Here is a 25,107-nt window from a genome sequence, read left to right as displayed (position 1 = left end):
ATGATAGGGAACCAAACATCAGTGACAGAGTTCATTCTTCTTGGATTGACCAATGACGCCGAGCTTCAAGCTGTGCTTTTCCTCTTTCTGCTGCTAACTTATGTCTTCAGTGTCATGGGAAACTTGACCATCATCATTCTGACCCTGCTGGATTATCGCCTCCAGACTCCTATGTATTTCTTCCTTCGGAATTTTTCCATTCTGGAAATATCTTTTACCTCTGTCTTTGTTCCCAAAATGCAAGTCAACATAGGAACTGGAGACAAGACGATCTCCTTCGCTGGTTGTTTCACACAGTATTTTTTTTCCGTTGTTGTGGGAGCAACTGAATTTTACCTATTAGCTGCCATGTCCTATGATCGCTACATTGCCATTTGCAAACCTCTACATTACACAACTATAATGAGCAGGAGACTCTGCATTCGACTTGTCCTATGTTCCTGGTTTTCTGGTTTTTTGGTTGTTATTGTGCCCTATGAAATGGCTCTCAAGCTGCCTTTCTGTGCATCCAACATCATCAATCATTACTGCTGTGACTACACTATCTTAACTGCATTTATCCTGTTCAGACACGCATTTCATAGAAGTGATTGTTTGTCGTTTCTGCAGTTGCCCTCATCTTCATGTTGATGCTTGTGATTCTTTCCTACACACACATTATTGGGACAATTCTGAGAATCTCGTCTGTTCAACAAAGAAAAAGAGCATTTTCTACGTGTTTCTCTCACATGATTGTGGTCTCACTTTCTTATGGAAGCTGTATCTTTACGTTTATAAATCCCTCTGCGGAGGATGCAGCAACTTTTAATAAGAAAGTAGCTGTTTTAAATACTTCAGTTGCCCCTCTGTTGAACCCTTTCATCTATAGCCTGAGGAACAAGCAAGTGAAAATAGCCTTCAAAGATATGGTCAGGAAGATAATGATTTTTTCAAGAAAGTGGAACTATCTGAGGTTCACTATTAAAATAGATAATAAATGTTTGGAAGATTGTAGAAGTACATAATTATAATTTAAAAATATTTTCTATATTATATCATTAATATTCCTATCTGATCTCTGAGACAGTAAAACTACTTATATAATTAAGCTGATTTTGTCATCACTTTACCCTTCTTAAAAATTTAGAGGTCTGTGTGTTTATATGTGTGTGTCCTTTTACACCTTTGTACTATTGTCCTTCATTTGTCACTTTGTAACTTACTTTTTTTTTTTTTTTTTTTTGTGCGGACCATCAGCCCTAAACTAACATCTGCCAATCCTTCTCTTTTTTCTGAGGAAGACTGGCCCTGGGCCAACATCCATGCCCATCTTCCTCCACTTGATCTGGGACGCCACCACAGCATGGCTTGCCAAGCTGTGAGTCAGTGCAGGCCCAGGATCCGAACCGGTGAACCCCCAGCCACCAGCAGCAGAGCGCGTGCACCCAACCACTTGTGCCACCAGGCCAGCCCCTATGTAACTTTCTTTTAAAGAAAAGGTTTGAAGAAAGTCAGAATTAGATGTAATATTTCTAATTTTTTTTTTCCTGAGGAAGATTTACCCTGAGCTAACATCTGCTGCCCATATTCCTCTTTTTGTATGTGAGCCACCACCACAGCATGGCCACTGACAGATAAGTGGTCTAAGTCCATGGCCGGGAACCAAACCCTCGCCACCAAAATGAAGCACACTGAACTTAACTGGTAGACCACTGCGGCTGGCCCTACTAGTTTGTTTTTCACCACTGAAATTTTCTTATCTTATCCATTGCCATATGGACTTCAATCTCTATACTTGTAACTGAATAATTTAATACATACTCCAAAGAAATTTACTTTAGCTTGTTAATAATAGCTTAAGTAAAATATTAGTGAAGTGATATAAAGTTGGTTACTTTCAAATTATAATATTCAGATTTAAAGTTGAGTCTTTCCACAATGATCACTTAATGACAACCTGGGCATACTCAGTGTTTGATGTAAGAAAATACAAAGAAGAGAAAATCAATATATGTTTATTTTAGTATTGATGGGAAAATGCTTCATGTTGAATTTATACACAGATTAAACTCTTTGAATGAATCCATGAAAGAGTTAAAGGGATGATTCAAATTGAAACTAATTAGAAATATGTCTTTATAGTAAATTTCATATAATTTATTGTTCTACCTAGTCACTGTTCTGGTTCTCATTTAGAAGAATCTGAAATGAAACTCCATTATATTTTCCATGGTATTTATGATTTTATATCCTTAAATCATATTCTTTCTTAATGTCATACTAAACTTTAAATATTTGTAATCTGATATCCTTAGGCAGGATCTTCATCACAAGTAAAGCCTCATATTTTCTGAACATGTCTTGTCCATATTAATTTTCAGAAAACATGGACAAGATTCATAGCATAGGCAATTTTAAAATTTAAGGAGGCTGTAGATATCGGTACTCCAATCCCTTCAAGTTGCAGATGAATAAAACCAAGTCCTAGAGATGTTAACAAACTTTTACTAAAGCATACAGTTAATACATGACAAATTTGTACTCTTGAATTCTTTACTCATCCGTCTAGTGGTGGAAAATCAAAGTAAGTAGCAGAGACCCTAAAAGAGTGCCCTGGGAAGCCATGTAGGAGAAAGATGATTGAAAATGTACAACTTGTCAGTTCCTATGCACATAGCCATAATTACATCAAAAAAGACCTGAATACCTAATACGTAATTGATGTTAACAAGTGAGTTAGTTTGCTACTATTCAGATGGACAGATAATTGACTCATTACTTCACTTCTTTGCTTCTTATTTTTTTGTTTGAAACCTCATCATGAGTACCTTAATCATAGTCATCCAAGACATTATCTGATCTGTTGTCATTGCTCAATATCAGAAGACAGATTAAAGAATGATATACAGCTAGGCATTTTATTGGCAGAGAAAATTTCTTTTAAAACATGTGAATACATACACACACACACAGAGAATTTACAAAGCCAATTCAGAGTTGTCTATTGAAACTCAACCCAAACTGTTTTCTGAAAGAAAACAGGCAACTAATAAAAATTACAGAGGAGATGAATTATAACATTCCATGAACCTGAAATAGCTATTACCCAGAGGTACTGTGACCCTATAAAACATTAATAAATGATATTCAAATTGCACGCATATTTCATCTCAAATTCCAAATTATTCAGGAAAAAATATTAAAATGTTGATTGATTATAGGTTTACTGTTAAGTACTTCATTTTTGAGGCTTTGAAAATCAGCAATATATTTGGAAAGCATTCTCTTCTTATTCAGAAGATTGAATCCAACCAACCAAAAATGTCTAAGAACATCATGCTAAAATAGCTGACAATCTGTAGCAGAGAGGAAAAAAAATGTTAAAGTCAAGGAAGGATCAGGGTCGGGGAATCCTAGGACATCCAAAGGAGTCATAAGAGGGGATAATAATTAGTTCAACTAGAGTCTGAGTTGAGTTCAGAAGGGTTGCAGGTTTTTTGTTATTGTTGTTTTGGTTTATTTTGTTTGTTTATTCGTGTGTTTTACAATTTTATTGAGTTATAATATGCATTATAAAGTGCATCCAATAAAGTTTATAATTTGAAGAGATATGACACGTGTGTGTGTGTGTGTGTATATATATATATCATACACATATATATGCTAAAGACCTTAAGAGACACCTGACCAAAGATGATCTACAAGTGGCAAATAAGGACATGAAAAGATGACCCACGTCGTATGTGATCAGGAAATGTAAATTAAAACAATAGTGAAAACCACTACACACATGTTAGAATGGCCAAAATCTGGAACACTGACAACTCCAAATGCTGGCAAGGATGTGGAGCAACAGGAACACTCATTTATTGCTGGTAGAATGAAAAATAGTACAGCCAGTTTTGAAGACACTTTGGTGCTTTCTTACAAAATTAAACATACTCTTACCATACGATCCAGCAATCATCCGTCTTGGTATTTACCCAAAGAAATTGAAAACTTATTTCCACACAAAAACCTGAACACAGATGGTTATAGTAGCTTTATTCACAATTGCCGAAATTTGGAAGCAACCAAGATTTCCTTGAGTAAGTGAACGGATAAATAAACTGTGGTGCATTCAGACAATGGAGTATTTTTCAGTACTAAAAAGAAACAAGCTATCAAGCTGTGAAAAGACATAGAGTAACCGTAAACACGTGTTACTAAGTGAAGGAAGCCAATCTGATAAGGCTACCTGTTGTAGGATTCCAACTGTATGACATTCTGGAAAAGGCAAAGCTATGGAGAGAAAAAAGATTGGAAATTGCAGGCGTTGTGGGGTGAAGGAAGGGATGAAGAGGCAGAGCACAGACGATTTATAGGGCAGTGAAATTACTCTATATGATACCATAATTATGGATACATATCTTTATATACTTGTCCAAACCCATAGAATATACAATATGAACCCTAAAGTAAACTGTGGATTTTGGACGATAATGATGTGTCATTGTAGGGTTATCATTTGTAACAAATATACCAATCTAGTGGTGGATGTTGATAATGGGGGATGTTACTCATGTGTGGGAGCAGGGAGTAAATGGGAAAGCTCTGCACCTTCTTCCCAATTTTGTTGTGAACCTTAAACTTCTGTATATCTGTATATCTTTCTAGGAAAAATGTCTGTTCAGATGTTTTGCCCATTTTTTAGTTAGGTTGTTTTTTTGTTGTTGAGATCTATGAGTTCTTTATATATTTTGGATAGTAACCTCTTATCACATATATGGTTTGCAAACATCTTCTTCCAATTGTTAGCTTGTCTTTTCATTTTATTTATGGTTTCCTTTGCTGTGCAGAAGCATTTTAGTTTGATGTCGTCCCATTTGTTTATTTTTTGTATTGTTTCCCTTGTCCAGTCAGACATAGTACTTGAAAATATGCTGCTAAGTCTGATGTCGAAGAGCGTACTGTCTACGTTTTCTTCTAGACGTTTCATGGTTTCAGACCTTACATTCTAGTCTTTAATCCATTTTGAATTAATTTTTGTGTATGGTGTAAGATAATGGTCTTTCATTCTTTTGCACGGGGCTGTCCAGTTTTCCCAGCGCCACTTACTGAGGAGACTTTCTTTTCTCCATGGCATGTTCTTGGCTCCCTTGTTGAAAAGCACCTGTCCATAGATGTATGGGTTTATTTCTGGGCTTCAATTCTGTTCCATTGATCTGTGTGGCTGTTTCTGTGTCAGTACCACGCTGTTTTGCTTATTATAGCTGTGAAGTTTATTTTGAAATCAGGGAGTGTGATACCTCCAGCTTTGTTCTTTTTCCCAGAATTCCTTTGAGTATTTGGGGTCTTTTGTTGTATGTAAATTTTAGGATTCTTTGTTTTATTTCTGTGAAAAATGTCATTGGAACTTTGATAGGGATTGCATTGAATCCGTAGATTGCTTTAGGAAGTATGGACATTAACTATGTTAATTCTTCCAATCCAAGGGCAAGGAATATCTTTCCATTTCTTTGTGTCTTCTTCAATTTCTTTTAACCATATTTTATAGTTTTCAGTGTACAGGTATTTCACTTCTTTGGTTAAGTTTATTCCTAGGTATTTTTTTCTTTTGTTGAATTGTAAATGGGATGGTATTATTAATTTCTCTTCCTGCTACTTTGTTGTTAGTGTGTAGAAACACAACTGAATTTTGTTTGTTTGTTTGTTACTTTTGGTGAGGAAGACTAGCCCTAAGCTAACATTTGCTGCCAATCCTCAGGTTTTTGCTGAGGATGATTGGCCATGGGCTAACATCCGTGCCCATTTCCTCTACTTTATGTGTGGAGTGCCTGCCACTGCATGACTTTATAAGTGGTGTAGGTCCGCACTCGGGGTCCAAAACTGCAAACCCTGGGCCACCAAAGCGGAGCACGCAAGCTTAACCACTACACCAGCAGGCTGGCCCCAAAACACAAGTGATTTTTTCATGTTGATTTTGTATCCTGCAAGTTTACTATATTCCTTGATTATTTCTAAAAGTTTTCTGGTGGATTCTTTAGGGTTTTCTATATGTAAAATCATATTAAATGCAAATAGTGAGAGTTTCACTGCTTTCTTTTCAATTTGGATCCCTTTTATTTCTTTTTCTTGCCTGATTACTCTGGCTAGGACTTCCAATACAATGTTAAATAAGAGTGATGAAAGTGGTCATCCTTGTCTGGTTCCAGTTCTTAGAAGGATAGCTTTCAGTTTGTCTCCATTGAGTATGATATTAGCTGTGGGTTCGTCATATATGGCCCTTATCATATTGAGATACTTTCCTTCTATACACATTTTATTCAGGGTTTTTATCATAAATGAATGCTATATCTTGTCAAATGCTTTCTCTGCATCTATTGAAACAATCATGTGATTTTTATTCTTCATTTTGTTAATGTGGTGTATCATGTTGATTGATTTGCAGATGTTGAACCATCCCTGCATCCCTGGAATAAATCCTACTTGATCATGGTGTATGATCTTTTCAATGTATTATTGTATTTGATTTGCTAGTATTTTGTCCAGGATTTTGAATCAATGTTCATCAGTGATATTTGCCTGTAATTTTCCTTTTTTGTGTCATCCTTGTCTGTTTTTGGTATAAAGGTAATGTTGCCTTTGTAGAATGAGTTAGGAAGCTTCCCCTCCTCTTCAATTCTTTGGAAGAGTTTGAGAAGGATAGGTATTAAGTCTGCTTGGAATGTTTGGTAGAATTCACCAGGGAAGCCATCTGGTCCTGGGCTTTTATTTTGGGGGAGGTTTTTGATTACTGTTTTCATCTCCTTATTGGTGATTCGTCTATTCAAATTCTCTATTTGTCCTTGATCCAGTTTTGGAAGGTTGTTTTATTCTAAGATTTTATCCATTTCTTCTAGATTATCCAATTTTTTGGCATATAGCTTTTCATAGTATTCTCTAATAAGTTTTTGTATTTCTGAGGTGCCCGTTGTAATTTTTCCTCTTTCAGTTCTGATTTTATTTACTTGAACCTTTTCTCTTTTTTTCTTGGTGAGTCTAGGTAAAGGTTTCTCAATTTTGTTTATCTTTTCAAAGAACCAACTCTTAGTTTCATTAATTTTTTCAATTTTTTTTTAAATCTCTATTACATTTATTTCTGCTCTTATTTTTATTATTTACTTCCTTGTACTGATTTGGGGCTTTGTTTGTTCTTCTTTTTCCAGTCCCTTTAGGTGTACTGTTAGATTGTTTATTGGAGATTTTTTCTCTGTGTTGAGCTAGGACTGTATTGCCATAAACTTCCATCTTAGAACTGCTTTTGCTGTATCCCATAAATTTTGGCATGTCATATTTTCATTTTCACTTGTCTCCAGGTACGTTTTGACTTTTCCTTTGACTTTTTCATTGACCCAATCGTTGTTCAGTAGCGTTTTGTTTAAACTCCACGTATTTGTGGCTTTTCTGATTTTCTTCCTATAGTTGACTTCCAGTTTCATACAATTGTGGTCAGAAAAGATGCTTGGTAATATTTCAATCTTCTTAAATTTACTAATACTTGTTTTGTGGCCTAATACATGATCTATCCTTGAGAATGTTCTGTGTGCATTTGAAAAGAATGTGTATTCTGTAGTTTTTGGATGGAATGTTCTGTATATATCTACTAAGTCCAAGCGGTCTTATGTGTCATTTAAGGCCAATGCTTCCTTATTGATCTTCAGTTTGGATGAGCTATTCATTGGTCTAATTGGAGTGCTAAAGTCCCCTACTGTTATTGTGTTGCTGTCTATTTCCCTTTTTATGTCTGTTAATAATTTCTTTATATGTTTAGGTGCTCCTATTTTGGCTGCATAGTTATTTACTATTGTTATATCATTTTGTTGGATTGTTCCCTTTATCACTATGTAGTGCCATTCTTTGTCTCTTGTTACAATTTTTGTTTTAAAGTCTATTTTGTCTGAGATAAGTATTGCTCCCACAGCTTTCTCATCATTGCCGTTTGCCTGGAGTATCTTTTTCCATCCCCTCACTTTCAGTTTGTGAGTGTCTTTAGGTCCGAAGTGTATCTCTTTCATGCAGCATATGTATGTGTCTTGTTTTTTTATCCAATTGGCCACCCTATGCCTTTTGATTCAAGCATTTAGTCCCTTGACATTTAAAGCAGCTATTGATAAGAATGTATTTATTGCCATTCCGTTACTTTTTTCTGGTTCTTTTAGTCGTTCTTCTCTGTTCCTTTCTTCTCTTGCTCTCTTCCCTCGTGGTTTGATGGTTTTGTTTAGTAATATGATTGGGTTCGTTTCTCTTAATTTTTTGTCTATTTATTATAAGTTTCTGGTTTGTAATTATCATGAAGTTCATATATAATAAATTATGTATACAGCAGTCTATATTAAGTTAATGGTCTCTTTAGTTTGATCTCTCTCTAAATGCTCTACTCTTTGACTCCCTTCCTCCTACATTTTATGTTTTTGATATCATATCTAACCTCCTTTTTTTTATGCATGTGTAACTGCTACCCTCTTATCATGGAAATTGATAATTTTGGTACTTTTGTCTTTTGACTATCATATTAGTCTCATAGATGGTTAATCTACTACTTTTATTGTGTATTTGCCTTTACCAGTGATTTAATTTCTTTTTTTATTATTGTTTTCTTATTCCTATTTGTGTTCTTCTCTTTTCCACTTAAATAAGTCCCTTTCATATTTCTTGCAAAGCTGGTTTCTTGGTGATAAACTTCTTTAGTTTATGCTTGTCTGGGAAACTCTTTATCTCTCCTTCCATTCTGAATGATAACTTTGCCAGGTAGAGTATTCTTGGCTGTAGGTTTTTTCCTTTCATTACTTTAAATATATTGTGCCACTCCCTTCTAGCCTGTAAGATTTTGCTGAGAAGTCAACTGATAGCCTTATGGGATTTCCTTTGTATGTAACTTGTTGCCTTTCTCTTGCAGCTTTTAGGATTCTCTCTTTATATTTAATTCTTGACATTTTAATTATAATGTGTCTTGATGTGCGCCTCTTTGGGTTTACCTTGTTTGATGTTCTCTGTGCTTCCCTTACTTGGATGTCTGCTTCCTTTCTTAGGTTAGGGAAGTTTTCAGCTATTATTTCTTCAAATAGATTCTTTGACACTTTGTCTCTCTCTTCTCCTCTGGGACACATGCAATACAACTGTTAGCGCACTTGATGTTTTCCCGGATGTCCCTTAGTCTGTCCTCATTCTTTTTAATGCTTTTTTCTTTTATCTGTTCAGCTTGGGTGATTTCCTCTAGTCTTTCATCCAGCTTACTGATCTGTTGTTCTGTATCATCTACTCTGCTATTGAGCCTCTCTAATGAAATTTTCATTTCCAGTATTGTATTCTTCCTTTTTGATTGGTTCTTTTTGTATTTTCCAATTCTTTGTTGAAGTTCTCACTGAGTTCATCCATTCTTCTCCCAAGATCAGTGAACATTCTTATGAGTCTTTTTTTGAACTCTTTGTCAGGTAGATTGTTTATTTCTGTTTCATTTAGTTATTTTTCTGGAGTTTTTTCCTGTTCCCTTACTTGGAACATATTCCTTTGCCTCCTCATTTTGCCTCTTTCTCTGTGCTTAAATATATGTATTAGGTATGTCAGCTGTGTCTCCCGATCTTGGAAAAGTGGCCTTATATAAGCGATGTCTTATGAGCCCCAGCAATGTGCTTCCCTCTCATCACCAGTTCCAACTGTTCCATGAATGTCCTCTGTGTGGTTTACTTGTGTCCTTCTGTTAGGGCATGGTTGATCTTGCTGCAGGTCCCCAGGGAGGCTAGGCTGTATCCTTGGCCAGCTAGTTGTAATGCTCAGCTGCATGTGGCTTATGATCCTTTCAGTCACTTTATCAGGTGGGAGGGAGGCCCACCACAGTTGGCTGCATGATCTAATAGCACCTTCCTGTTGCAGCTTTTCTGTTAAGTGAGTAGGCCCCCAGCATTTCTGGTTGCTAGGTTCAGGGGCTTACAATTGCTACAGGCCTCCAGCCTGCAAGGCTTTTGTTAGCTCTCTCAGTGTTGCAGCTGAGTGGGTCCGGCCCCAGGCATGGGAGCATCCAATTGTTTCAAGCTTTGGAAGGTGGAGTCAATCCCATATGTGGCTGTTTTGGAAGCACAAGTCTGCTGCAGCTGACAAGCCCTACCACCTGCAAGGTCACAAAACCCGTCAACAGAGTCCTGCCCCATGTGTGTGCCCTGACCCGCTAAAGTGGACTCCATCGCCCCACTGCAAAGGCCCCACACTCTCCACAAATGCAGGCCCCCCCATCACACATGCCCTGCCCTGAAGAGGCAGACCCACTCACTGGGTTGCAGAGGTTTCAGACACTCTGCCTAGGTGGGCCCTCTAGTGGCCTGAGGGCTTGTCGTTGGGTGGGGTCAGTACTTAGGTTGGGCTGCCTGCCCTGGCTGAGCTGCATTAAATTGGTGCTCTAGTGGGTGGGGTAGATTCCTGTGCTGATAGGTTGGGGAAGAACTCCAATGGTGTCCCCCAGCATATGTGTCAGCGTGACTGTTCTAGGTCACTATCATGGCTGCCACCAATGTCTTAGATCCTGGAGAGGTATGATCTCTCACCCAGATGCACCAGAGCGTGTCAAGTTAGTCACCTTTGATCAAAGGACTGTGCACCTTTGTTTCTGATGATTTTAGGTTGCCTTGCCAAATGGGTGAACTTGTGCAAGGGGCATTTAAAAGCAGGCTTTACTTTCCCCTATGTCTGATAACTTTTCTGGGGGTACTCCCCGAATGTACTTAGTAGCCAGTAAAGCCAGGTATAATGACACTTGTCTCAGTTGTGCTGAGTTCCAAAGCTGTTTTTTGGGTGGTATGCTCCCCAGCTCAGTTCCCCCACTCCTCCAGGGATGGCTTCATTCCTTAAGGTTGCTCCTAGCCAGCCATGCATCTTTGCAGCTAGAGGGTGGCTTCTTTCTCTCCGGAAAGCAATTTCTGCCTCTTCCACCTCAGTGAACACCATCCTTTTTTGGTGTTCAATTTTTAGACAGTTTTCAGTTCTCTCTTAGGGGTTATTGTTCCAAAAGTAGTTGTAAATTTGTTGCGTCCATGAGAGGAGGTGAGTCCAGAGTCTGCCTAAGCCACCACCTTGACATCGTCTCTTGACACACTTTTTAAAGTTATTTCTTAGCATATCATCATAGGTTACCTCCCTCCTCCCTTCCTCCTTCTCCCCTTCCTCCTTCATCTTTTCTTCCTCCTCATTCTTCATCTGCTAACAATGCTTCTTCTAACCATTTATAAATGGAAGGCTATACAAAACAGACTGTTTGTCCTCTGGGCTGTGGTTTGCTTGCCCATGGACTTATTATATCAAAAGGCCAGAGATAGCCCTAAAGTTAGTATAAAGGTCTACTGTATTACTTGACAGGTGATGAAAACTACTTCTGCTTTATAAACTGCATTCACAAATCAATAGCTCGACATTTAACACCAGGACTGTTTTGATGTAAACCAGTAAATGGGCAATAACTGAAAAGGATGTTGCAACTGAAGTTCTCACCTAATTCAGTCTATGAATTCACTGTTATGCTCTGAGATTCATCTGTGTTAGGACAAGTAAACAGTTGAATTTAATGGGTATGTGGAATGGATCACCACTCTCGCATCATTCTTTAAAGTATTTAGAGTTGGCACCAAGTACTGTAGTTCTGCTAGGGAAAGATTCTTTAGAGCTGTTACTTGTTTAACTCCCTGGTTTTCTACTTAGCCCACAGTGCATCTATTCTAGCAATATATTCAGGATGATTTTTTGATAACCACTCTAACTCTATTGACTAATAAGTAACCACACCCATTTTGCCAATGTCTGTTAAGTGCTTTAAAATGGCCTCTGCCTTCCCGTGAACCCATCATTTCCACTGAAATCAGGGAGCTCGTTTTAATGAAAGCATCTCTCACCTTCATTTCAGGCCAACATTTACAACACCTTTAAACCTGCTAATATGCCCTTGTGAACATATCAATACCTTGTAGAAAGAATTTTCTTCTGGATCTTCGCCAGTTACATAGTTAACATATATGTAAGTGGATTACACATAATAAATCTGTTCCATATCGCTATCATCCTACTGCTTTGGATTTTTTTTTATTAAAATAAGTTGTCTGGTATTTCAAATTTAATCAAAATAAAACATTCATAAGACCAAGTTATTATCTAATGGAACAAAAACTTACGGCCAGCATCAGAAGCTTGAACTCTTCCATTAAAGCCACAATCACTAAAAATATATCAATACATTAACTCTAATTTAGAATTATATTTACTTTCTCTCTGGAACACTACCCTTAGAATCTATTCTCCCATATATTCCCCAGGCTTTTGTCAATGTAAATTGGTGAATTACTGCTATAGTTTGAATGTCTCCCCTAAAATTCATATTTTGAAATTCTAACCCCCAAAGATGATGGTAGTAGGAGATAGGGCCCTTGGGAGGTGCTTAGGTTGTGAGGGTGAACCCCCGTGTATGCCGTTATTGCCCTTACAGAAGAGGCTCCAGAGACATCTCTTTTGTATTCTACCACGTGAGTATACAAGTAGAAATCTGCAACCCAGAAGAGGGACATCACATGATGGCACCTTGATCTCAGCTCCCAGCCTCCAGAACTGTGAGAAATGAATTTCTTTGTATATAAGGCACACAGTCTCTGGCATTTTGTTATAGTAGCCCAAACAAACTATAATGCTTACCACAATACTTTTGACATACAGGACTTCTCTTCAGATCTTCAGTATGACTTACAGTACTATAGTGATTGTATTTCACACATTTATCATATTGCTCTGTGTCCCCTACATGCAGTTTGAGAAAGGTCAGCGTTTAATGCAAGCTAATGTCCATGTGATGATGTAAATAATTCTGTCAATACTTGAATCCATGGACTTCTAATAATCCACCTTCTTATGGTCCCAGCACCTTCTTGAAACTCGTCGAGGTCAGATGACCAGCTCCAAAAACCCTCTTCAAGGGTCTGTTTCATGCTACTACCTGCATAGCCATGACTGTTGTGTGGCAATTCTCCAATGTCTTTCTACATAGCTCACATTAGCTCTTGTTCTGGATTATTTTTATAAAAATATTTCTATATTGTTCAGCCATGGAGATAGAGAGAATATCTACCTCCGGATAAGAAGGCAGATGTTTTTCCTGATTAGAATTATAAAGGTAAGATCTCCCAATGTGGCAAGGTTGGGCAGATTTTCCAGCATCCTCTTTAAAACAGTGGGGGTTTTCTAAGCTCAACCTCTCTTCATTGCCTCTTGAGAGGATTAGGAGGCAAGGGGAACTGATGCAAATATGAAGTTAACTCCACCTGCTATGCTGTGAGTAATAATGTCTATTGTCTCTGACTTAGGAGTCATGTGCTTTCTGCTAGAATCTATGAAACTGTGTCTGATTGATGTGTTTTGACTCTTCCAGTCTTGATAGGTTTGTTGAAGAGGATGAATTCCTGGAAGAGACATGGCTTTCTGGAAGAGGAAGGCACAGGGCCTTCCATGTGCCAAGTTAAGGATATGAGATGCCTCATATTCAGTTGTGGATGCTCTTACCCATGTGGTGAGTAAGCAGGTATTAGTTCCAAATCCTCCTACCTGATAACAAGACTGAAGGCCATGAGGCGGTATTTAAGCTAGTTACCCAAGGTTTTGGTTGTTGCTCACTCCTCTAGTTGGAAGGAGAAGGGTCAAGGACTCCTCAAACCTGGCTTTGGGTGAAATGCAATATTGGAAGTTTGTTTGGTTGACCTCCAAGCAGACACCTGGCTGCTTGAAGTGAAAAGCAAATATGCCAGCGACTTCCAGTTTTAACTCCAACATATAAAGTCCTTGAAAGTTGAAAGACATTTCAATCCTTATGACAAGAAAAAGCTGCACAAGCGAAAACTAATGACTTTTCTCAGATCTATGAGGGGACTAATGCAGGAAGAAAGTGAAAATCTGGATAGAGTTGCATTCAGGGAGTCACATATGAGATCTGCTTATCTTAAACAGAAGCCCCTGGAGCAATAAAGTCATAGAAACACTTAAATGCTAATTTTGATGAATTGCTGGATCCTCAGTTGGAAGAGAATGACTGTGAGAAACTCCTGGGGTGGGGGCCACAATGTTAATGAAGCCCCAACCTTTTTATGAGCTTTATTTATTTATTTATTTATTTTTAAGATTTTATTTATTTATTCTTTTTCCCCCCAAAGCCCCAGTAGATAGTTGTATGTCATAGTTGCACATCCTTCTAGTTGCTGCATGTGGGACGCGTCCTCAGCATGGCCGGAGAAGCGGTGCGTCAGTGCGAGCCCGGGATCCGAACCTGGGCCGCCAGCAGCAGAGCGCGAGCACTTAACCCCTAAGCCACAGGGCCGGCCCTTATGAGCTTTAAATGAAAGAACCCCACCAGGTTTCATGGTGAATATTTCAGAAATACTGCTTTTGCCTCTGGCAAGGGAAGGGAAGACTCATCACTGTGAAATATGCCTGAAGCCTTCTCCATAGCAAAGGCCCACTCTCCAGGGAACAAGTATTTGCCAGAGCCTATTCGTATCTGAAGGAAGGGCATCCTTCTGATCTATTCCCTGTTAACCTCCCTTTTCACCTTTGAGGACGGAAAAAACAGTCAATAGGTGTCATGCCTTCAAGAAAATAGATTGAAAATGCTACAGCCAGAGAAAGGAGTAGAAGCCAGTAAGTAAAAAAGATATATCACTGGAGAAACAATTGCAAAGAGCACAGCCCAGGGACAAAGGCCACTATATAGCTGAAATTTAATTAGAAGATTATAGAATGCTCTGGCAACCTCTTACGTTACCACCACACCAACAGGGACTAGTGTAATGATAGTGATTACTGTTGAAAGAGATATGAGGTGGGCTCCCTCCAGAGGAGGAGTTCTTAGGAAAACACAAAGTCAAGAGGGGAAAGAAAAATGACACTAGAGGAAATAGAAGCTTCTGGCGCCTATAGCTACAGAAAACATTAAACACAGCCCAATTCCTAGAGAAATTAATATAAACTGTCATGCTAAAGGCCTATTTATCTCCATTCAAATTACTTGACAGTATGTCCAGTTTTCAACAAAAATGACAAGCGTGACACTGATGCAGCAGGCTCCTCTTTTCTGTCAGGGTCTATGAAATGGTGGTGGGCTAAGCTCTTAGACTCTAAGCAGGGCAAAAGTTCAGCCCCTTCTCAGGTTTTGAAAATAATATAGATTTGTTAGTGTCTGAGAAAGACAAATACCACAGCAGTTTAACAAGAAATAGATTTGTTTTTGTCACATTTAAATGTTCAGACTGGTATGTTGAAACCCCTCCATGAAGTCATTGTGTTTCTATGCTGGAATGGCCTGCAATGGTGTCAGGAACCTGGGTGTGTTCTGTCTTGTTGATTCACCATTCCTGATGTAATTGCTCATACTCATGGCTCAGAATGGCCTGCCATCCCATCTGCATTACAAAGTGAGAGGGGTCAAGAGGAAAAGGAAGGTAAGGCCTTTTTAGGAAGGGTAATCCTGGAAATTCTACAGATTATCTCCATTTACATCCTTTGGACAGAATTTAGTCCCGTGGCCGCCACAAGTTGTAAGGAACACTAGCTATAACATAGATTAATGTTCTATTAATACTGAAGAAATGGAGAATACTTAGTTAATTATGAAATATCAGTTTAAGATCCACTAGACAATATCACAAAAGACTATTTGGAGAAAAGACAGCTTTCAGAATGGAAAGCGAAGGACATACAGGACATGAAGTGTTAGCTGTGTCTGAAGAATTAATAATGGTGCATCTAGTCGGAGGTACAAGTTTTTTCTATGAGAGACAAAATTCTCCATTTTATATTGTCACTTTTTATTACCACTAAAAATTTCCTTTTTTATGCTTCCAAATCCTTGTCTTTGTATCTGAGATTTCAAAACATGAGAGCATACACATATTAGGGAAATCTATACTGAATTCTCTGGAGTCATAGTTAAAAGTAGTTCTTAAAAACAATATTTTTATTTTTAAATATTCAATGTCTGGGGAGAACTCTTGTGTAACACACAAATTTGTGATCCTTTGAGAATAGTGTTCTTGGATCTCATATCCTCCTGAGAATTCTTCATAATCTTGAGATATTTTTCTGCAGGACACAGAAAGTATAAATACTCCATAGGATTAACTGTTGCTTAATTTTATACAACATTGTGGGTAGTGCTTAGAAAAGTATTCAAAATATAAATAAGTAAATTGTAGTATTGGGAAAATTTAATACACTTGTTTAAAAATACGCAAAATAAAAATAGCTAATCAAACCATTTAAAGTTGCTATTTATAGATAAGGAAAAATGATCACAGATTGTGGGGTAGAGTGAGATCCATTCAGAGAGCAACGGAACATCAGTGTGCTCTGTTCAGCATGATGATAAAAGAGTTAAATACTGAAGCAGAGATGATTTTGTCTGAATAAATCTGTGTATGTATCTTCTTAAAAAAAGGTGTTTGAGTTTTTAAGTGTTTTTGGTAGACTGCTATAGGACTTAAAATGACGAAAAGGATCAGCATGTCTAAAATTTTAAGATCATATTTTATGCTAGATATACTTTAATCCACTTTTGTTCTATCTGTACCATTAAAGCAGTAACCTTGTAAATTTTGATTTAGGGAAAATGGTGCAAAAAGAAAAATGGAATACAATGATAATTTAGTATTGAAAACTTTTTTTCTTTTGTAAAGATATGTGATATTCATAATATCTAACACAACTGAACATCGTTGCATTCATAGGCCTGACTTCTAATGGTTTGGTAATGTAAATTTTGTTAATATTTTTGTAGTTGTGTGATGGGGATAGTTGGTGTGTGAAATTGTGGAAATTGGGCAAAGAAATAATGTGATGTTACAATTCTGATGTAGGTGTTTTAGATATATGCATTCCTACAGTTGTTGCCATTGGAGTAATTTGTGTAAATGAAGAAAAATTTATAATAGCTTGCTTCAAAATGATGTGAATGTAAAACGAATGTCCCCCAAAAATGTCATTTCTTTTCACTCGTATGTGTCCACATTATTAATACGATTTTGATAGTGGATTTCATTAATTTATCTTAGAATCTGCCTATAAACTCCTCTAGATATTACTGGAAACAACTTTTATGTGTCCTTAAATGTTAATTTTTATTTATGTATACACCTCTTTAATAATAATGAATGTTTTAGAGGTTGGAAATAATTGTCTTGATAACCTCAAGACAGAAAACCTTGTCCTGTATAGCGCCCATCACAAAACCCTATCATTTTATGTGTTCGATGATGAAGATACTGAGCAAGGAAAACTTCCTTGGAGATATCATTAATCTTTTTTTTGTAAAAATATGTGATAATCTCCCTATAATTGTTTGTACACAATGTTGTACTTTTAAGAGAACACTGTGAAAATACACTTTTTCAAACTTAATCCTGACCTCCAATTTGCTAGCTGTGCAAACTTGAACAATATGACCTGAACAATAGAATAATTTTCAATCGTTAATATTTCTCTAATTATGTGTTTGCCAAAATTTGAATATCTTGATATGCCACCTAAAATTTGTGTCAATGCTATCCTGCGATTAGTTATGTGTTGAAATTTACAAAATATTCACTCCTCAACATTTTAGGCCACACTGGTCTCAAAATTGTTCATGTTTTCAGTCTACATTTTAGACAAAGATCAAAATGCTAAGTAGAAGCAGTTATAGAAATGTCATTGGTAAACATGCTCTCCCTATGATTTTTATTTACAAATTTAAACTTCTTACATATTTTTCTTAATAATTTACATATTTTTATCTTTTAAAATTTTTGCTCTCTAATTTAAACGTTTTAAATCTTCATTAACTTTTTACTTTCAAATTTTTACGTTTGTTTACTTTTAATCTTTACATATTTTTATTTACATATTTTTCCTCAAACTCACTACCCTATCTCTAATAAACTCTTCTTAGTTCTCTAGATTTCCATATAACTTTGTCTTTTTCTTTCTCTTTTCTTTCCTTCTCCCACCTCATGTAACTATATGAACTCATATTTATACATTTTTCTTTGCTTCTACATCCCTTTATCTCACTTTTCCCTTTTGTTTATGTGGACCATTCTCAAAACCATAACCTGCAGAGGAAAACTGCAGTTTCTTGCCACACACACCAATATTAGCAGACTGTTCCTGCTGATTTTGTTTGGGGGGAAAGTGGGAAGGGTGGGAGTGATATCAGAAATTGAGGGAATGGAAATACTAACAAGAACAGAAAATAAAATTACTCCCACCACCTCATATTCACTTATCTGAAATTGGATCTCATTAGCCATAAAAGTAAATGACACACTTGAGTTTGATTTGAGTAATCTGGTAAAGTTATACTAGTACTGTGCATTGATTCGCTTAGGGGTGTGTGTGTGTGTGTGTGTGTGTGTGTGTGTGTGTGTTAAACATACAACGTGGGCTAATATTCTTGTTACAACAGGTATCACTTTGGTTCTAATGTGCAGACTTCTTTAATTGAAAAGGAAATGGCATCTATCCCAACAGTTGCATATTATCGAGAGAGAGGAAGCATTTTTCTGTTCCTTAAAATGTCCCTTCATTTCCCTCTAATTTGTTCACATAAAAACAGTCAACAAATACTGTCATGATTTAGGTTATTCTGTGGTAGAAATGCCAGCTAAAGATTGGATTCTCTGTCCAGATTCTCTGGTAATGCAAACTATTGTTCTTCCTGGCAGAACTATCTTTAAAACATGAATGATTACTGGGTTACTCTATCCATAACATTGCTTTACTAACTTTACCTTACTAATTATCACTTATTTTTCCATGGGATCATTATTTTCTATCTTTTTCCTTTCTTTTTTTCTTTCTATTTACACCTGAAAAAGTAGGGGACAATAATGGGAAACCATACAAGAGTGACAGTTTTATCCTAGCAGGCTGATGATCCACAATTGAAAGTTGTGTTATTTCTCTTCCTGCTTCTCATCTACTTGCTAAGCATCACTGGCAATCTGATCATCATCACACTCACCCTGGTGGATATTCACCTCAAGACCCCATGTATTTTTTCCTTCGGAATTTTTCCTTCTTAGAAATTTCCTACACTACTACATGCATTCCTAAGTTTCTGGCTATTATGGCAACTATGGACAAAAACATTTCCTATAACAGTTGTGCAGCTCAAGTATTTTTTGCTTTCCTTCTTGGAGCATCTGAATTTTACCTGCTGGCAGCTATGTCCTGTGACTGCTATGTTGCCATCTATAAGCCCCTGCATTACACAACCATCATGAACAGTAAAATCTACGTACCACTGGTCCTCAGTTGCTGGCTTACTGGGTTTTTGTCATCTTTCCACCACTCATCTTAGGCCTATACCCTGACTTCTGTGTCTCCCACACTGTTGATCATTTCTACTATGACACTACTCCTGTCCTGCAGATCTCCTGCTCAGTCACACAGCTTCTGTAGATGATAGGATTCATCTCAGCTGTAGTGAGACTTGTGGTCACATTGGTAATGGTGACAATATCATATGCCTGTAATACCTTGACCATTCTAAGAATCCCTTCTACTAGTCAGAGGAGAAAGGCCTTTCCTCATGTTCTTTTCACATGGTTGTGATATTCCTTTCTTATGGCAGCTGCATCTTCATGTATCTTAAACCATCAGTCAAACAAAGAATATCTTTCTCCAAGGGAATTTCTGTGCTCCATACCTCTGTTGCTCCACTTCTGAATCCTTTCATCTACACGTTATGGAACCAGCAAGTGAAAAAAGGCTTCATGAGTATGATGTAGAGGATTGTTTCTTTCTTAAACAAATAGATATGCTATTGCATTATATATAAAGGAAGCGAACAAAGGAGTCTCAAATAACACCAGTGTATCCAGTAGTAGCTTCAATACATAGTTTCCTCCCCTTTTTTTCACTTTCATTTCTTTGATAGTCATCATTTTTTTTTTTTTTTTTTTTTTTTTTTTTGTGAGGAGATCAGCCCTGTGCTAACATCCGCCAATCCTCCTCTTTTTTTGCTGAGGAAGACGGCCCTGGGCTAACATCTGTGCCCATCTTCCTCCACTTCATATGGGACGCCGCCACAGCATGGCTTGCTAAGCAGTGTGTCGGTGCGCGCCCGGGATCCGAACCAGCGAACCCCGGGCCGCCGCAGCGGAGCGCGCGCACTTAACCACTTGCGCCACCGGGCCGGCCCCCATCATATTTTTTTTTAAGAGTTCATTTCACAATAATCTTTGTTCCAAAGAAGCTAATTTTCTTTATATTCTTCAATAGGAATTTTTTTTCTCATCTCACTATCTTTTCCTTTAAATATCTGAAATAAATTGAGCTAAGTTTTTCAATCTGTCTTTTTATCTTCGAATTCTTGTTATTCAAGAATATGAAATATTTTTCATTTAAATTATATTTAATGCAGCATGCATGTGAAGGTTATTACCATTCTTTATTTGTAGTTTGTTACAACCTACTTAAAACTAATATTCATTTATATTTTTTTAATGCTAGCAATTTATTGTTGCATACTCTATTTAATGAAATGAAAAGAGAACTGTCGCAGAGCTTAACCATTAGTATTGATGCTCAAATTAGAAAATGTCTATTAAAAAAAAATCAGTGTATTAAAGTACATTCCATAGGAACTAGTTTAGTTTCTGTTATAGAATAGTTAACATTTACACGTATTTCAATTATGGATGAAAAAATGAGTCATATCACTGCTTTATGCTTTAAATTAATAATGAAATACAGTATTTATTTGGTGTCCTCATATCCAAAACCTCCGTTCAACAACTTGGGATACTTCTGAAGCTAATTGGAAACTTATTGTAAATGACCTTATGAAAGGAAAACAAAATTAACTCAATGTATTTACTCTTTTCAGATTGTCATGTATATACACATATATAGCTATATATTCTGCCAGTGAAACCAAAATATTACGATTAACTAATCATTTTCTTAAAGAATTCTGAACTGTAGGTCATAATCTGGAATTTAAGGAACTCAAATCTATTTCTGTGTCATGAACAGAATTTAAAAATATTAACATAATAAAAAATCTTTTCACAGATACACATCACATTTCAAGAATTTTTTCCAGAAATGTGCCTGCATTAGGCCATAGTTTCTTTTTCGTTTCCTTTTTATTTTAGCTCTGGGTCTCGATTTGAAGAAATTATGATTGAGAATGCCATCTAAAGAGCAGAATAAAATATAGCCAGGGAGAAAAATACTTACAGTATACAATTGACTGAACAATTTTCCAGGTTTTTGTACAATTGGTTAGTGAACTGGATTTTAAAAGATATGTGAGTCACGAATATGATTTCAGGAATAATGTTATTTAAATAATTGATTACATTTTTCCTTGATCATTTGTGTATATACTTTTCCCATTGTCAGAAAATAGATCTAATAATCCTGGAGCGTTATCTAACTTTTAGAAATTTTAAGAGCACAGAGAATGAAAAAAAGTACATATAACATGTTGACACACTCTAATAAAAGTAAAACCTAAGGTTTGCTCAACATTACTATTGCTTTTGATTCTATTGTGTGTCATCCAGGATGAGTTTGCTTAAAATATACTATCTAAGTCAAACCACTAATTTTTCTTTGAGCTGTTCTGAAATGCTTTATTTGTGTATTTTTAAATGTATGTCATGAACTACGTTGACCATAAAGGATATTCGGTAACTCTTAATAAGGGTCTAGCACTGCTGAACTAAGATTTCCCCATTCCCACTTCTTCCCACTCCCAGGCAGATTAAAGTTACACCATCTGTCTTCTCCGGCACTTCAGTTAGTCTATGACATATCACCTCACATTGTATCTAATAGAACCACTACCACTGGCCTCTGAATTCTGAATCCCCAGGTAATTTAATAGTGCTTGTTTTCTTTAAATTGGGTCTTGACCAAGTAACATAGCTTTTTAAACACAGGTACAACTTACATCTTAAGAGACCTTCCACCTGAAATGCTGAAATGCTTTCCTATGAAATGCTTTCAGCTTTTCTTATCTAGTGAGGGAGGCTGAACAACAAATATGATATAAAAATAAGATCTCTGGATGTATGGTGACACAGAAAAACTAGACTATTGGTGGTAAACATGATGCAGTCTAACAAACTCTGATATATAATAATGTACACTTGAAATGTACACAATGTTATAAACAAGGTTATCCTGTTGGGTACATGTACAGAATAATATTCAGGGGTTATGGGTACATTTAGGAACTGGATGGAAAATGAAATATGAAAAGCATAACTTTGGTAGATATAACATGTACTTAGAACTCTATCATTGAGGAGAAACTTTTAAACATGGGGTAGAGTTGACACTGGCATTTAGAATTTACTTCAACCACTTTTTCTCTGATGTCACTAGAAAGTGTAATTCATGTGATTTACATGCTCTGATTCTTTAAAATATTCATATGGTAAGGTGTCAAATTAGAAACAATCAGGTACATAGCACTTTGGCAAATAGGAACTCTACAAGTTCATAAAAAGGGAACATCTCTCAGGATACAATGATCCCTAAGATGAGCTGTTACATGACTTTAGCTATCATATGACATTTTATGCATGTAAAAGAAATACTTGCTAATAGATATGATTCTGCAGAAGTGACTTTCCTTGGTTGTCAGCATATTTTAAAAATGAAGAAAATCCACGGTTATTCCTAGTTTCATCATCTTTATTGTGTACTTTTGGTAAGATTGTAATAGAGAAACAAGAACCAATCAACGGAGATGGAGTTCATTCGGCTTGGACTTACAGATGAAACTTTGGTGCAAACTTTTATTCCCGTCACTATTTCTCAAGTGCAATGTTGAGCATGATGGGGAACTTATCCTCTTTAACTTGCTGAATCCCTGCCTAAACATTTTATGTATTTCTTCCTCCAAAATTTCTCCTTCTTGGAAATCTCACTCACAATGATCTATTATTCCTAAATTCATGATAACCATGGCGATGAAGACTAAACCATTTCCTAGAGGTTTGGTGCAACTCCGTTTTTTTTTTTATCATCTTTTGGAAGCTTCAGCATTTTATCTTTCTATGTCCTATGACTATTCTGTTGTGGTCTGCAAACCACTTCATTACTTGATTGTTATGTGCAGCCAAATGTGCTACCAATTTATACCAACTTGTACTCATCTTGTGGGAAATGGATTACTGTATTAGTATTTTAATATAGTTTGAGGCACAGACCAAAGTTCATTTGATGGTATTTAGATAACTAATTATTTCAGTGTGTTTGCTGAACACTATGCTATACCCACTGAATCACCAGAGAAGAATTCTATGAGACAAAAACCATAGAAAAATAAGTGAAGACAAAAGTGAAATCTTTAGAATATAAATATAATTGAATACCTCTAGTAGAACAGATCCAAGTGTTTCCTGGTTGCTATGCTTTAAATACTTTAATGACAATTAATACTGGGAGAGGGAACATAAAAAGTCAGGTAGCCTCTCTGTACGAAAGTGTAAGATTCTGCTAGTATGGCTGGTTTAGGTCATTTGTCTCAGAGGGTTCCTTTCTGTTACCCTTTGAAAGGCTTCCTTTACTTCCTTGTTCTTCAAGGCATAGATAACAGGATTCAGAGCAGGTGTGACCACTGTGTACATGAGTGCAGTTGCTTTGTCTGTTTCTGGAGTGTGTGTGGTCTTCGGTTGGAGATAAGTGAACAAGGCGGTGCCATAGAACAGAGAAACAACCAGGATATGAGAAGAACAAGTGGAGAAGGCTTTGTGTCTGCCAGCTGCTGAAGGGATTCTCAAGATGGTCACAAGAATGCGCACATAGGAGCACAGAATGAGGAAACAGGGACTCATAATGAAGAGCATGGAGAGAGCAAACATCACAATCTCATTTTGGGAGGTATCAACACAGGCCAGTTTCACTACGGGCATGATGTCACAAAAAAAGTGCTGAATCTTCCCTGCTCCACAGAAGGGCAGAATGAAGATCCAGGTAGTCTGGGCTGACTCCACCACCACCCCAGTGGTCCAAGACGCTGCAGCCAATTTCAAACACACACGGGGGCCCATCAGGAGAGTGTAATGCAGCGGGTAACAAATAGCTACAAAGCGGTCATAAGCCATGGCTGCTAGCAGGCAGCATTCTGTCAGTCCCAAGATGGTAAATACATACATCTGAGCTGCACAGCCTCCCACACTCATGGTCTTGGTCTCTGTCAGCAGGTGCACCAGCATCTGAGGCACCACACTGGTGATATAGCACATCTCCAGGAAGGAGAGGTTAACCAGGAAGAAATACATGGGGGTGTGCAGGGAAGGGGTGACCCAGATCAGGCAAATGATGATGAGGTTTCCTCCCATAGTAAACAAGTAAATGATTAAGAACACAATGAAGAGCACAGGTTGTAACTCTGCCAGAGAGGAAAAAGCCACAAATGTGAATGTAGTGCAGAGGGACTGGTTTCCACTCATTGTAGGCTCAGAACCAGACATCTGTGGAGACAAGAAAAAAGGCAGATAAGCTAAAGGAATCCAGTCACCTAGCACAGGTGTCTATCAAACCTCAGAAAAAGGAGCTTTCCTAGGATCACTGGTCTGACATGAGAACTTAGACACAGATTCTTTTTGCTAAACCTTTCTATATAACTTCCCAATTAAAATAGATACGATATTCTTCCCTGAATTTGAGTTCTTAACCTTATGCTATTTTCACAGAAATTTAGAGAAAACAATGGCTTTAAGTTACATAATGTTTTTTCTGTTTTTATCATATTGATTTTCTAATCATATACACAAGCTGTAACCTAAGTGACATGAATGCATTCTAATTGTAAAGAGGTGACATAAAACCTAAGTGTATAGTGTAAAATATAAAGGTGCTCTATTCTGGTCTTCTCTGTTCCACAACCTTCCTTAAAGCCCACTTAAGAGTTTGGAAAGGAGTATATTTCCAGTGATTTATCTATTCATTTTCATACACATTTTTACTCATCTTAATTTGAAAAGCATAAGCCAATGATTAGGCAGCTAAAATCCATGAACAGAATCTCCTTTCCACAACCTCAGTGTAATTTTACAGGAAATTATGAATAGAAGAACATACCTAGAACCACAA

The 25,107-nt window shown here is 37.0% G+C and overlaps 1 protein-coding gene and 2 pseudogenes across 1 annotated transcript; 2 read left to right on the top strand and 1 right to left on the bottom strand.

The window, feature by feature from the left end:
- On the top strand, positions 1-1,004 carry LOC131416546 (olfactory receptor 2AP1-like; annotated as a pseudogene).
- Positions 1,005-18,875: 17,871 nt separating this feature from the next.
- Positions 18,876-19,805, top strand: LOC131415683 (olfactory receptor 6C74-like; annotated as a pseudogene).
- Positions 19,806-23,522: 3,717 nt separating this feature from the next.
- On the bottom strand, positions 23,523-24,464 carry LOC131416545 (olfactory receptor 10C1-like). Its single transcript, XM_058559219.1, has one exon. The coding sequence runs from the start codon at positions 24,462-24,464 to the stop codon at positions 23,523-23,525; it is 942 nt and encodes a 313-aa protein (XP_058415202.1).
- Between the last annotated feature and the right edge of the window lie 643 nt (positions 24,465-25,107).

The sequence above is a fragment of the Diceros bicornis genome, chromosome 17 (assembly GCF_020826845.1).
Source record: "Diceros bicornis minor isolate mBicDic1 chromosome 17, mDicBic1.mat.cur, whole genome shotgun sequence".
In the NCBI taxonomy this organism is placed as follows: domain Eukaryota; kingdom Metazoa; phylum Chordata; class Mammalia; order Perissodactyla; family Rhinocerotidae; genus Diceros; species Diceros bicornis.
The sequence above is the reverse complement of the archived record's forward strand: the minus strand, read 5'-3'. Positions and strand labels throughout refer to the sequence as shown.